At 35.9% G+C, this 14,877-nt stretch overlaps 1 protein-coding gene across 7 annotated transcripts in view; it reads left to right on the plus strand.

Moving 5' to 3' along the window:
• The window catches only part of OPHN1 (oligophrenin 1), a 750,938-nt gene that overhangs the window by 247,772 nt on the left and 488,289 nt on the right, over positions 1–14,877 (plus strand). For all 7 annotated transcript variants that reach the window (XM_061136930.1, XM_061136931.1, XM_061136928.1 and 4 more), the window contains one exon: positions 7,649–7,720. In XM_061136930.1, the coding sequence (XP_060992913.1) occupies positions 7,649–7,720 (72 nt within the window). The remainder of the gene's footprint in view (positions 1–7,648; positions 7,721–14,877) is intronic.

Below are 14,877 nucleotides of genomic sequence, written 5' to 3' on the forward strand. Positions count from 1 at the left end.
CAATATTATACATTTTTTTTTGCAAAATTAAAAAATATTGAAATATAGTTAATTTAAATATTGTGTCAGATATATGTTGCTCTTGTTTAGTCACTTAGTCATGTCTGAATCTTTTGTGACCCCATGGACTGTATCCTGTCAAGCTCCTTTGTCCATGGGATTTCCCAGGCAGGAATACTGAAGTGTATTGTTATTTCCTTCTCCAGGGGATCTTCCTGAATCAGGGACTGAACCCATGTCTTCTGTATTGCAGGTGGATTCTCTACTCCCAAGCCACTGGGGAAGCCCATGATTCAGATACATATATATTAAAATTATTTGCATTATCAGATATTACAAGATGTTGAGTATAGTTCCCTGTGCTATACAGTAAATCCTCATTGCTTATCTATTTTAGGTATGGTAGTTTGTGTGCGTTAATCCTATATTCCTAATTTCCCCCCCCTCCCCTCCTGTTCCCCTTTGGTAACTGTAAATTTACTTTTTATGTCTGTGAGTGTGTTTCTGTTTTGTATATAGATTAACTTGTATTATTTTTTAGCTTCCACATGTACATGATATTATATGATATTTGTCTGACTTATTTCACTTAATATGGCTATCTCTAGGTCCATCCCTGTTGCTGCAAATGGCAATATTCCATGCTTTTTTTATGCCTAATATTCCGTTGTTTGAATGTATGCTTATATATACATATGTGTGTATATGTTTATATATGCATATATGGTATATATATATGTGTGTGTGTGTGTGTGTGTGTGTGTATATATATATATATATGGTGTATATATATATACCACATGTGTATGGGCTTCCCTGGTGGCTTAGACAGTAAAGAATCCGACTGCAATGTGGGAGGCCTGAGTTCAATCCTGAGTTGGGAAGAACCCTTGGAGGAGGGCATGGCAACCCACTCCACTATTCTTCCCTGGAAAATCCCCATGGACAGAGAAGCCTGGTGGGCTACAGTCCATGGGTTTGCAAAGGGTTGGACATGATTTAGTGACTAATCACAGAATGAAAATATATCTATATATAGATATATATATATATACACATATATATGTGATATGTGTAAGATATGAGATATATATATATATATATATATATATATATCTCACATCTTCTTAAGCCAAACGTGTTGATGGGCACTTAGTTGTTTCTGTGTCTTGGCTGTTGTAATAGTACTGCTATGTACATTGGGGTACATGTATCTTTTGGAATTAAATTCTCATTTTTTCTGGATATATCCACAGGAGTGTGATTGCTAGATCATATGGTAGCTCTAGTTTTTTAAGGAACCTCCATATTGTTTTCCATAGTGAATGCACCACTTTACATTCCCACAAACTGTGTAGGGGTTCCTTTTCTCTGTATTCTCTCTAGTATTTATTATTTGTAGAATTTTTAATGATGACCATTCTGACCAATGTGAGGTGATGTTATTCACTTGCCCCGTTGTGTCTGACTCTTTGTGACCCCATGGACTGCAGCACACCAAGCCCCCTGGTCCCTCACCATCTCCCAAAGTCTGCCCAAGTTCATGTCCATTACATTGGTGATGCCATCCAGCCATCTCATCCTCTGATGCCCTTTTCTCCTTCTGCCCTCAATCTTTCTCAGCATCAGGGACTTTTCCAATGAGTCAGCTGTTCACATCAGATAACCAAATTACTGAAGTTTCAGCTTCAACATCAGTCCTTCTAAATGAGTATTCAGGGTTGATTTCCCTTAAGATTAACTAGTTTGATCTCCTTGCTGTCCAAGGAACTTTCAAGAGTCTTCTCCAGCACCATAGTTGGAAGGCATCAATTCTTCAGTGCTCTGCCATCTTTATGGTCCACCTCTCACAACCGTATGTGACCACTGGGAAGACCATAGCCTTGACTATATGGACCTTTGTCAGCAAAATAATGTCTCTGCTTTTCAACACACTATGTTTGCAATTGCTTTCCTGCCAAGAAACAAAGGTCTTCTGATATCATGGCTACAATCACCATCTTCAGTGATTTTAGAGCCCAAGAAGAGGAAATCTGTCATTACTTCCACCTTTTCCCCTTCTATTTACCATGAAGTAATGGAGCTAGATGCCATGGTCTTAGTTTTTTTAATATTTAGTTTTAAGACAGCTCTTTCACTCTCCTCCTTCATCCTCATCAAGAGACTCTAATTCCTCTTTGCTTTCTTCCATTAGAATGGTATCATCTGGATGTCTGAGGTTGTTGATCTTTCTCCCGCCTATCTTGATCCAGCTTGGCATTTCTCATGATGTGCTCAGCATATGGATTAAACAAGCAGGGTGACAACAGACAGCCCTGTTGTACTCCTTTCTAAATCTTGAACCAACCAGTTGTTCCATTCAGAGTTCTAACTGTTGCTTCTTGACTTGCATACAGGTTTCTCAGGAGACAGGTAAGATGGTCTGATGTTCCCATCTCTTTAAGAGCTTTCCACAGTTTATTATGATCCACACAGTCAAAGGCTTTTGTGTAGTCGATGAAACAGAGGTAGATGTTTTTCTGGCATTCCCTAGCTTTCTCTATGATCCAGCGAATGTATGAGGTGATAGCTCATGGTTTTAATTTGCATTTCTCTAATTATTTAGTGATATTTAGTACCTTTTCATGTGACTGTTGACCATCTATAGTTCTTTGGAAAAATGTCTATTTAGGTCTTTTGTATAGTTTTTAATTTTTTAATATTAAATTGTGTGAGCTGTTTGTATATTTTGTCTATTAACTCCTTGTTATTCACATTGTTTGCAAATAATTTCTTCTATTCTGTAGGTTGTTTTTCCAGTTTTATGATTTCTTTGCTGTACAAGAGCTTGTAAGTTTCATTAAGTCTCATGTTTATTTTTCTTTTTATTTATTTTGCTTTCAGAGATTGAGCTAAGGAAACATTGCTGATTTATGTCAGAGAATGCTTTGCCTATGTTCTCTTCTAGAATTTTTATGGTGTCATGTCTTATATTTAGATCTTTTGCCATTTTGAGTTCATTTTTATATAGAGTGTGAGGGGCGTTCTAATTTCATTGATTTACATGTAACTGTCCAGCTTTTCCAACACCACTTGTTGAAGAGACTATATTTTATCCACTGTATATTCTTCTTGCATCCTTTGTTATAGTTTAATTGACTGTGTGTCTGTAGATTTATTTCTGAGCTCTCTATTCTTTTCTTGTTGTTGTTGTTCAGTGGCTAAGTTATATCTGACTCTTTGTGACCCCTGTGAACTGCAGCATGCCAGACTTCCCTGTGCTTCACTATGTCCTGGAGTTTGCTGAATCTCATGCCCATTAAGTCAGTGATACCATCCAACATCTCATCCTCTGTCACCTCCTTCTACTCCTGTCTTCAGTCTTTCCCAGCATTAAGGTCTTTTCCAATGAGTTGGCTGTTTGCATCAGGTGTCCAAAGTATTGAAGCTTCAGCTTCAGTATCAGTCCTTCCAATGAATTGATATTCCTTTCTATTGATCTGCATTTGTGCCAATACCATGCTGTTTGGATAACTGTAGGTTTGTAATGTTGTCTTAAGTCTGGGTGAGTTATGTCCCTAGCTTTGTTCTTTTTCCTCAGGATTGTTTTGGAAATTCTGAAACTTTTGTCTATTATATGTTCTAGCTTTGTGAAAAATGTTATGGACCAACACCACACTATCTTGCTTTAATGTAACTTTGTAAATAAATTGTGAAGTAGGGTAGGAACTTTAGAACCTATTTATCAATATCCACAAAATAAATTGCTCAGATTTTGGTATTATGTTGAATCTATAGATTAAGTTGGGTCAAGCTAACATCTTAAAAATATTGTCTTACTATTCATGAGCATCAATTATCTCTTCATTATTTATACCTTCTTTGATTTCTTTCATCAGAGTTTTATAGTTTCCTCCTATAGATCTTGTACATATTTTTTTAGATATATTTTTTGTGAATTATTTTAACAGTTTAGAAAAAAAAAACAAAATTTTTCTGTGATCCCTATGCCCATACCAGCAGTGTCACCTGGAAAAATTGGTAAAAATGCATGTCTTTAGCTATACTCCAAAGTTACTTGAGACTTAAATATGGAAGTACCTATGTTGTTCAATGTTTATTTTTATTAAGAGCATGTGGTTGAATTGGAAGCCATGTAAAGGACCACAAAATGGTCTATCTTCCCTTTCTGTCATTAGATGACTTTCTATTGGCAGCTCAGTTTTGTTAGACCCATTTATTCTGATAGCAAGAGCTGTTTAATCATCCTGCTTCAACAGGAAGTAATCACTCTTCCTTTTCAACAGTGTGGTTTCTCAGAATACTGCTACCATTTTATCTCGGCTCCTGGAGAGTTAGGATTGAAGGCGGGGCCTTTAAGCAGGGAAATAATTGCTGTGCCAATAACTTGGTTGTTAACTTCACACTAATCACTTTATTTCTTCTAGTCTCCCTTTTTTTTTTAATGTAGAATGAGAAAATACTTCCCACCTTCCAAGTTTGTTGTATATACTCCAAATGATAAAATGAATATGGAAGTGTTGCATAAATAGAAAAAAAACACTGATCATATAAATGTTTCTAGTTCTCTTTTGTTGACTAAAAGATTAGGCTTGTGGAAATTTGACTTTGGGAATTTTCTTCATTTAAAGAAATTTGCTTTTAAAAAGATACTTAAAAGTCTAATATGGGTAGTCTTCCCAGAGCCTATTAGATGCCCCACTAGTTTAATGTTTTCTTCTATCACAAGAGTTTTTGGACTGCTACAAATTTGATCTCAAAGGCATTCACCCCCATTTCATTCAGATGCCACTAGAAATGTCATCTGTACAGCTCTTAAGCCCTATTTGTTTCTTGATCTCTTTTATTTACCCCAAAGCTCTAAAATATGCACCTTTTGAAATGTTTTCCTCACCATTCTTCTGGCTGTTTTCCACAGGACTAACTAATTTTCTTCTGTCTTCAATTATAGTGTGCTCCCTCAATTCTTCAATCATATATTGAGTGTTGGCTTCCCATTTCCCATTTAATTACAGGAATGCTGCTGTGAAGGTAGGGCTGAATGAAGGCCTTTTACAACATGCCAGGGATTTATTGCTTGACTGCATCTCTTTCATCTCCTGGAAGTGTAGTAAAAGTGCTTGTATACCTCAGTATGGTAGCTGTTATAGAACTTTTTATCATTTCTCTAAGAGGAGGCCAAAAAATGCTTTAGTAGAAGAGGGAGGAAGATCACAGCCCTAGCATGTGACAACTGCAAATATCTAGTCATTCTCATAAATAAGTTTTAAAGTGTAGAAGAAACTATGGAGAAAATAAACAAAGAGAAGCTTTGCAGCCTTTACTTCTTAACAAGTACAGTGGAGGTGGTAGTAGTACCTCTGAAAGTATCCTTTAAAAATCTGGATAACAGACTTTCTCTATAATTAAAGATAGGAGGCTTGCCTAGGTGCCATTCTGACTCTGAAGGGAACTCTATTGGCAATGGTAAGGTCTGTGTTTGAGGACTGCCCAAAATGAGTTTAAACAGTATACTTTTAATGCCTTCTTTTTGTAATATGTTAACTATCAAAGACTCATTTACTAATGATCTATTGCTACATAACACCCTATTCTAAAACTTATCAAGTTAAACTAAAACTATTTAATTTTATTTCATGTTTTTTTTTTGGGTCAGGAATTCAGGCAGGGGTCACCTGGGAGATTGTTCTGCTCTATGTGGTGGTATTCACTTGGGATATGGGGTGGTATGGAAGATAAAAAATAGCTTCACTTACATATCTGACACCTTAGTGAGATGACTGTAAGCCTGAGCTCAGCTGGACTACTGACAAGAATGTCTACATTTGACCCCTCTAGCTTGGTAGTGGCAGGATATTTCAACTTCTTATACTGTGGCTCAGGTCTTATGAGGACTGTTGCAAGACAACCAGGTGGAAGTTACTGGCTTTTTATTACCTAGCCTGACATGTCATGTAGTATCACTTCCGCTGTATTTTGTTGGTTCAGAACAGGAACAAACTCACTTGTATTCAAGGTAGAGGGAATAGAGGCCTTTCTTCTCAGTGGGAGTAGTATCATAGAATTGGTGGTCACGCTTTAAAACGTCCACAGTAGTAAAAAAAAAAAAATATTCCCTGTATGTGATCTATGACACCAATGACTTAGTTTATTTCCAGGTGGGTACACAAAGTTGATAGCACATAATTCACAATCCATAGAAAAGTAGCAGCATGTATTAGGCAAGAGAGACAGGCTGGTACTTTTAGTAAGAAAATTATTGTTTTCAATTGAAGATAGTCATGGAGCCTTGATTGGATGAGAGTTTGCCCATTTATTTGAACCTTAAATCATACCTGGATGCAAAATAAGAGGTCCTGCTTGTAGGACCTGACTGCAATATGTGTTAATGCCTCAACTTGCCTTGTGCTTTGTTGATAGTTTAAAAATTGCTTCTTAGTTTGGAAAATAAGGGGTTCCCTGATAGCTCAGTTGGTAAAGAATCTGCCTGCAATGAAGGAGACCTGGGTTTGATCTCTGGGTTGGGAAGATCCCCTAGAGAAGGGAAACGCTACCCACTCTAGAATTCTGGCCTGGAGAATTCCATGGACTGTATAGTCCATGGGGTCGCAAAGAGTTGGACACAACTGAGCAACTTTCACTTTTGGAAAATATAGGACTGGTCAAAACTGGCTTTCTACTCTGTCTTCTGTTTTTGTTATAAAGACATTTCTTGTCTTACTGACACTTCAGTCTCATCAGATAAGGAAGCCAGTCCCTCATTTTTTTTCTTGTCTTGTAATAGATCAAAATTAAAGCATAGCTAACTTGCATCTCTGAAAAAACAAACCCTGCTTGTTGCTTTGGATAGATGCAAACTCCCAAGAGGTTTATATGAAAAACAAAGCTTTGTATATTTCTGCCTTCCCAGTGCACAAGGGCTCCGGTTTGACTATGATGTTCTTAATTTCCAAAACCAATATTGCCAATATTCTTATATTGGCAATATTCTTATATTGGCAATATTTTATTGCCAATATTCTTATATTGGCAATATTTTATTGCCAATATTTTTAGTATGTGGAAAGGCTGTTTCTGTCAGGTTCTGAGCATACAGTTATGTCTTTTGAAGGCCTGGTCTAGTATTCTCTGTGATACTGTAATAGATTCCTAGTTCTGAGGGAAATGTTCTGGCTTTATGACAAACCAGGGCAGGGCTAGAAACAATTTATACTGAGATCTTTCCTGGTGCTATTACTGTTATCTCATTTGCTTTCCATGAAATGATTTGTACTTGGTGCAGTTGTCCTTTTCATGTTTTTTTGCATTCCCCCTTTCTTCTCTTTTCCACACATACTTCAGGCTTCCTGTGTCTGTTTCTGGTCATGACTCTGGATATTTATCAATTAAAAAGTCAGATCATACTACCAGCAAAGTTACAGAGAAAGGCCCCTAATATTTCTTCTCTCATTTTCTCTGAAACCATTTGATTTTAAAAGACCAACATGGGAAAACAGTAACAAAACCCAACAAACCAGCAAACTAGTTAACATTTTGCACTAATACAAATTGATGGTGTATTATAAGGAAATATCCTAGTAGCAATGAATCTTGAATCTGAACCTTGCTAATTTGAAAGTTATTTTGTGTGTTTTTTCTTTTTCTCTAGGTCCACAATGCTAGTGATTTGCTGATCAAACCCCTGGAAAATTTCCGGAAGGAACAAATAGGCTTCACAAAGGTACATTTTCACTACGTTGTGTAGATATTTTTTAATAGTATGTGGATAGCTCTTTGGGCTACCACCCTTCACCTTTCAAGCTTGAGGAGGATTCATCTCTATAAGAAAACTTATCAGAAAGTGAGAAAGTCTGGATTTGGCTCCTGACTGTGCTTCCAGCTAGCTCTGTAACTGTGGACAAGATACGTCTCCTTTTGGAGCTTCACATTCTCCACTTGGGAAATGGGGAACTTGATAATAATAAATATTATTTAAAGATGACTTACTATGTGCTGAGCCCTGGGCTAGGTGTTACATTCATTCTCTTAATCACAACAAACCTGTGAGGTTCTGGTATTATCCCCATTTTAGAAATAAGGAAACTAAAGTTTGAACAAGATAAAGAACATGACCAAAATTATCCTGATGTAGTTAGTAACTGACAGTCACTAAGATTTAAAACTGAGTATCTATTTAGTTTCAAATCCCACATTCTTTCAATTAAACTATACTGTCTAGATCTGTGCTATCCAATATGGTAGCCAAAAACTATATAAAGAAAATAAAATTAGTTTCTCAGACATGCTAGTCACATTTCACATGCTTAGCCACATGTGGCTAGTGGCTGTTGTATCGGACAGTGCAAACATAGAACATTTCCATTATTGTAGAAATTTCTACTGGGCAGCATTGTACCAGATAATGTCAAATTCCCATGGATCTCTCTGATTCCCCAGTGTCTCATGAAGGGGCATGAATAATTGTCAAATTTCTTCTTTTTCATGAGAATATTTAGAGAAACCTTATTCATAATAGCCCCCAAACTGGAAACAGCCCAAAGGTCTGTCAATGAATAAATTATTGCCAATGAGTTTTCTAAGATGCTTCCATGCCCTGTTGTTGTTCAGTTGCTAAATTGTGTTCAACTCTTTGCAATCACATGGACTGCAGCCATGATATTTTCCTTGGCAATCTTGATTCAGCTTGTGATTCATGCAGCCCTACATTTTACATGATGTATTTTGCATATAAGTTAAATAAACAAGGTGACAATATATAGCCCTGTCATACCATCTCCTAGCTATTTCAATGAATATTGGGGTGCATGTATCTTTTTGTTTTTTTTTTCTTTTTTTTCATTTATTTTTATTAGTTGGAGGCTAATTACTTTACAATATTGTAATGGGTTTTGTCATACATTGACATGAATTAGCCATGGTTTTACATGGGGGGATCGGGATGGGGAATGCATGCATCTTTTTGAATTCCTTTTTTCTTTGGGTATATGCCCATTGCTCAATGTCATTAATTATTAGAGAAATGCAAATAAACTACAATAATGGAAATGTGTGAAGATTCCCTTTTCTCCACACCCTCTCCAGCATTTATTCTTTATAGATTTCTTTGATGATGGCCATTCTGAAGTTTGTGAAGTGATGCCTCATTGTAGTTTATTTGCATTTCTCTAATAATTAATGACATTGAGCATTTTTCATGTGCTTTTTGGCCATCAGTATGATTTCCTGGGAGAAATGTCTCCTTAGGTCTTCTGCACATTTTTTGATTGGGTTGTTGATTTTATTGATATTGAGCTGCAGGAGCTGTTTTTATATTTTGTAGATTGATTCCTTTTCAGACATTTCATTTTCAAATATTTTCTCCCATTTTATGGGTGGTCCTTTTGTTTTATTTATGGTTTCCTTTGCTGTGCACAAGCTTTTAAGCTTAATTAATTTATTTTTATTTTCATTACTCTAGGAGGTGGGTCAAAAAGTCTTGCAGTCATTTATGTCAGAGAGTGTTCAACCTATGATTTCCTCTATGAGTTTTATAGTATCAGATCATATGTTGTCTTTTTTTTTTTCTTATTTTTTTTCTTATGTTGTCTTTAATCCACTTTGAGTTTACTTTTATGTATGGTGGTGGTGTTATTGTTCAGTTGCTGAGTCGTGTCTGTCTCTTTGCAACCCCAATGGACTGCAGCATGCCAGAGTTCCCTGTCCTTCACTATCTCCCAGAGTTTGCTCAAATTCATGTCCATTAAGTCAGTGATGACATCCAACCATCTCATCCTCTGTCATTCCCTTCTCCTCCTGCTTTTAATCTTTCCCAGCATCTGGGTGTTTTCCAATGGGTTGGCTCTTTGCATCAGGTGGCCAAAGTATTGAAGTTTCAGCATTACTCTTTCCAATGAATATTCAGGGTTGATTTCCTTTAGATTGACTGGTTTGTATGGTTTTAGGGAATGTTCTAACCTCATAATTTTACATGTTGTTGTCCAATTTTCCCAGCACTACTTACTAAACAAACTATCTTTTACCCATCATATATTCTTGCCTCCTTTGGCATAGATTAGTTTACCTTAGTTGCATAAGTTTTACTCTGGACTTCCTACCCTATCCCATTGATCTATATTCTGTTTTTGTGTCAGTATCATCCTATTTTGATTACTATAATTTTGTGGTATAGTCTGAAGCCAAGGAGCCTGATTCTTCCAAATCTGTTTTCCTTTCTCAAGACTGCCTTGACTATTTGTGGTCTTTTGTGTTTCCATATGAACTGTAAAAATTTTTGTTCTAATTTTATGAAAAACAACATTGGTAATTTGATACATATTGCATTGAATCTGTACATTTATTTGGGTAGTATAGACATTTTCACAGTATTGATTCTTCTAATCCAACAACATGGTATATCTCTCCATTTATTTTGTCATCTTTGATTTCTTTCATCAGTGCCTTAATTTTCTGAGTGCAATTTTTTTTGTTTGTTTTAGGTAGATTTGTTCAGTGTATTTATTCTTTCTAATGTGATGAGAATTGGTATTATTTCCTTAATTTTTCTTTCTGATCTTTTTTTTAGTGTATAGAAATGCAAGAGATCTTTATGTATTAATTTTGTATCCTGCAACTTTTCCAAATTCATTGATAAGCTCTAGTAGTTTTCTCGTATCATCTTTAGGATTTCCTATGTGTAGTATCTTCTCATGGGCAAATAGTGACAATTTTCTTTTCCATTTTGGATTACTTTTTTTTTCTTCTGTAGTTGCTTTGGCTAGGGCTTCCATAGCTAAGTAGAATTAAAGTGGTGAGAGTGAATATTCTTGTCTTGTTCCTGATCTTACAGGAAATGCTTTCACTTTTTCAACATTGAGAATGATGTTTGCTGTGTGTTTGTCTATTTTCCCTTGTGTTGAGATACATTTTTCTATGCCTACTTTATAGAGAGTTTTTATTGTAAATGGGTGCTGAATTTTTTCAAAAGCTTTTTCTTCATCATTTGAGATGATTACGTTTTTTATTCTTCAGTTTGTTAACGTGGTACATTGCATTGATTTGTATATATTGAACAATCTTTGCATACTTGGAATAAATCTCATTTGATCATGGTGCATGATCCTTTTAATGTGTTGATGATTTAAATTTTCTAGTATTTTCCTGAGGATTTTAGCATATATGTTCATCAGTGATATTGGCATTTAATTTTTTGTGTATGTGTGTGATATCTTTTTCTGGTTTTGCTATCAGGCTGATGGTGGCCTCATAGAATGAGCTTGAGTCTTCCTTCATCTGCAATTTTTTCAGTTTCACAAGGATAGGTGTTATCTCTTTTCTTAATATTTGATAGTATTTAACTTTGAAGCCCTGTAGTCATGGACTTTTGTTTGTTGGAAATTTTAAAGTTATGGTTTCAATTCCAGTACTTGTAATTGTTCTTTTCACGTTTTCTTTTTCTTCCTGGTTTGGTCTTGGAAGGCTTTCTCCAAAATTCTTTATATCTTCTGAGTTGTCCACTTTCCAGGCATATAATTCTTATAGTAGTTTTCTATGATTCATTTCTGTGGTATCATTTGTACATTTCTCTTTTTATTTCTACTTTTTAAAATTTTACTTATTTTAATTTATGTACAATCACTTCACAACACTGTATTGGCCCCTGCCACACATCAACAGATCAGCCATGGGTGCACATGTGACCCCCAATCCTGAACCTCCCTCCCATCTACCACCCCACCCCCAACCGTCTGGGCTGTCCCAGAGCACCGACTTTGAGTGCCCTGCTTTATGCATCAAACATGAACTGGTCATCTATTTTACATATGATAATATACATGTTTCAATGCTGTTTTCTCAAATCATCCCACCTCGCCTTCTCCCATATAGTTCAAAATCTGTTCTTTACATCTGTGTCTCATTTGCTGTCTTGCATATAGGATCATCATTACCATCTTTCTATTTTCCATATACATGCATTAATATACTGTATTGGTGTTTCTCTTTCTGACTCACTTCACTCTGTATAATAGGCTCCAGTTTCATTCACCTCATTAGAACTGACTCAAATGCGTTCCTTTTTATAACTGAGTAATATTCCATTCTGTGTATGTACTATGACTTCCTTATCCAATCATCTGCCGATGGACGTCTATGTTGCTTCCATGTCCTAGCTACTGTAAACAGTGCTGCAATGAACATTGGGGTACATGTGTCTCTTTCAATTCTGGTTTCCTTGGTGCGTATGCCCAGCAGTGGGATCGCTGGATCATATGGCAGTTCTATTTCCAGTTCTTTAAGGAATCTCCACCATGTTCTCCATAGTTGGCTATACCGGTTTGCAGTCCCACTGAGTGTAAGAGGGTTCCCTTTTATCCACACCCTCTACAGCATTTATTGTTTGTAGACTTTTTGATGGCAGCCATTCTGACCAGTATGAGATGATACCTCACTGTGGTTTTGATTGGCATTTCTAAAATAATGAGTGATTTTGAGCATCTTTTCATGTGCTTATTAGCCATCTGTATGTCTTCTTTGGAGAGATATCTGTTTAGTTCTTTAACCCACTTTTTGATCGGGTTGTTCATTTTTCTGGTATTGAGCTGCATGAGGTGCTTGTATATTTTGGAGATTAATTATTTGTCAGTTGCTTTGTTTGCTATTATGTCCTCCTATTCTGAAGGCTACCTTTTCACCTTGCTTATAGTTTCTTTCCTTGTGCAAAAACTTTTCAGTTTAATTAGTTCCCATTTGTTGAATTTTGTCTTTATTTCCATTAATCTGGAAGGTATATCATAGATGATCTTGCTGTGATTTATGTGAGTGTTTTGCCTTTGTTTTCCTCTAAGAATGTTATACTTTCTGTTCTTACATTTAGATCTTTAATACATTTTGAGTTAATTTTTGTGTATGGTGTTAGAAAGGGTTCTAGTTTCATTCGTTTAGAAGTGGTTGACCAGTTTTCTCAACACCACTTGTTAAAGTGATTGTCTTTAAGCCATTGTATATTTTTGCCTCCTTTGTCAAAGATAAGGTGTCCATAGGTGCGTGGATTTATCTCTGGTCTTTCTATTTTGTTTCATTGATCTATATTTCTATATTTGTGCCAGTACCATACTGTCTTGATGACTGTAGCTTTGTAGTAGAGCTTGAAGTCAGGCAGGTTGATACCTCCAGGTCCATTCTTTCTGAAGATTGCTTTGGCTATTCAAGGTTTTTTGTGTTTCCATACAAACTGTAAAATTATTTGTTGTAGTTTTGTGCAAAATACTGTTGGTAGCTTGATAGTGATTGGTTGACTCTATAGATTGCTTTGGGCAGTATACTCATCTTCTCTATATTGATTCTTCCAATCAAAAACATGGTATATTTCTCCATCTATTTGTGTCATCTTTGCTTTCTTGCTCAGTGTTTTATAGTTTTTTGTATATAGGTCTTTTGTTTCTTTAGGTAAATTTATTCCTCAGTATTTTATTGTTTTTGTTGCAATGGTGAATTGGATTGTTTTCTTTTATTCATCTTTCTGTTTTTCATTGTTAGTGTATAGGAATGAAAGGGATTCCTGTGTATTAATTTTATACCCTGCAGCTTTACTATATTCATTTATTAGCTCTAGTAATTTTTTTGGTGGTATCTGTAGGGTTTTCTATTCAGAGGATTGTATCGTCTGCAAACAGTGACAGTTTTACTTTTTCTTTCCAATCTGGATTGCTTTTATTTGTTTTTCTTCTCTAATTACTGTGGTCAAGACTTCCAAAACTATATTGAATAGTAGTGGTGAGAGTGGACACCCTTGTCCTGTTCCTGATTTTAGAGGAAATGCCTCCTCAGACAACCATTTGCCTTTTTGCATTTCTTTTTCTTGGGAATGGTCTTGATCACTGCCTCCTGTACAGTGTCACAAACCTCCATCCATTGTTCTTCAGGCACTCAATCTATCAGATCTAATCTCTTGAATCTATTTGTCACTTCCACTGTATAATCGTAAGAGATCTGATTTAAGTCATGCCTGAGTGGTCTAGTGGTTTTCACTACTTTCTTCAATTTATTTCTGAATTTGACAATAAGGAGTTCATGTTCTGAGCCAAAGTCACCTCCTAGTCTTGTTTTTGCTGACCATATAAAGCTTCTCCGTCTTCGGTTACAAAGAATATAGTGAATCTGATTTTGGTATTCACCATCTGGTGATGTCTATGTGTAGAGTCTTCTCTTGTGTTGATGGAAGAGGGTGTTTGCTATGAGCAGTGGGTTCTTTTGGCAGAATTCTGTTAGCTTTTGCCCTGCTTCATTTTGTAGTCAAGGACCAAACTTGCCTGTTACACCAGATATCTCTTGACTTCCTACTTTTGTATTCCAGTCCCCTATGATGAAAAGGACATATTTTTTTGTTGGTGTCAATTCTAGAAAGTCTCATAGGTCTTCATAGAATCATTCAACTTCAGCTTCTTCAGCATTAGTGGATGTGACATAGACTTGGATTACTGTGATATTGAATGCTTTGCCTTGGAAAAGAACAGAGGTCATTCTGTCATTTTTGAGATTGCACTGAAGAACTGGATTTTGGCCACTTTTGTTGACTTTGAGAGCTACTCCATTTCTTCTAAGGGATTCTTGCCCGCAGTAGTAGATATAGTGGTCATCTGAATTAAATTTGCTCCTTTCAGTCTATTTTAGTTCAACAATTCCTAAAATGTCAATGTTCACTCTTGCCATCTCCTGTTTGACCACTTTCAATTTACCTTAATTCAGGGACCTAACATTCCAGGTTCCTGTGCAATATTGTTTTTTTTTTTTTTTTTTTTTTTTTTACAGTATCTGACTTGCAAATGGGATGATCCTCTTCAAACAACACTGATGCTATTACCTCTTGAAATAATAAAATGTCTTATTTGAAATTTGTGAAAC

Source organism: Dama dama, chromosome X, assembly GCF_033118175.1.
Source record: "Dama dama isolate Ldn47 chromosome X, ASM3311817v1, whole genome shotgun sequence".
NCBI lineage: Eukaryota > Metazoa > Chordata > Mammalia > Artiodactyla > Cervidae > Dama > Dama dama.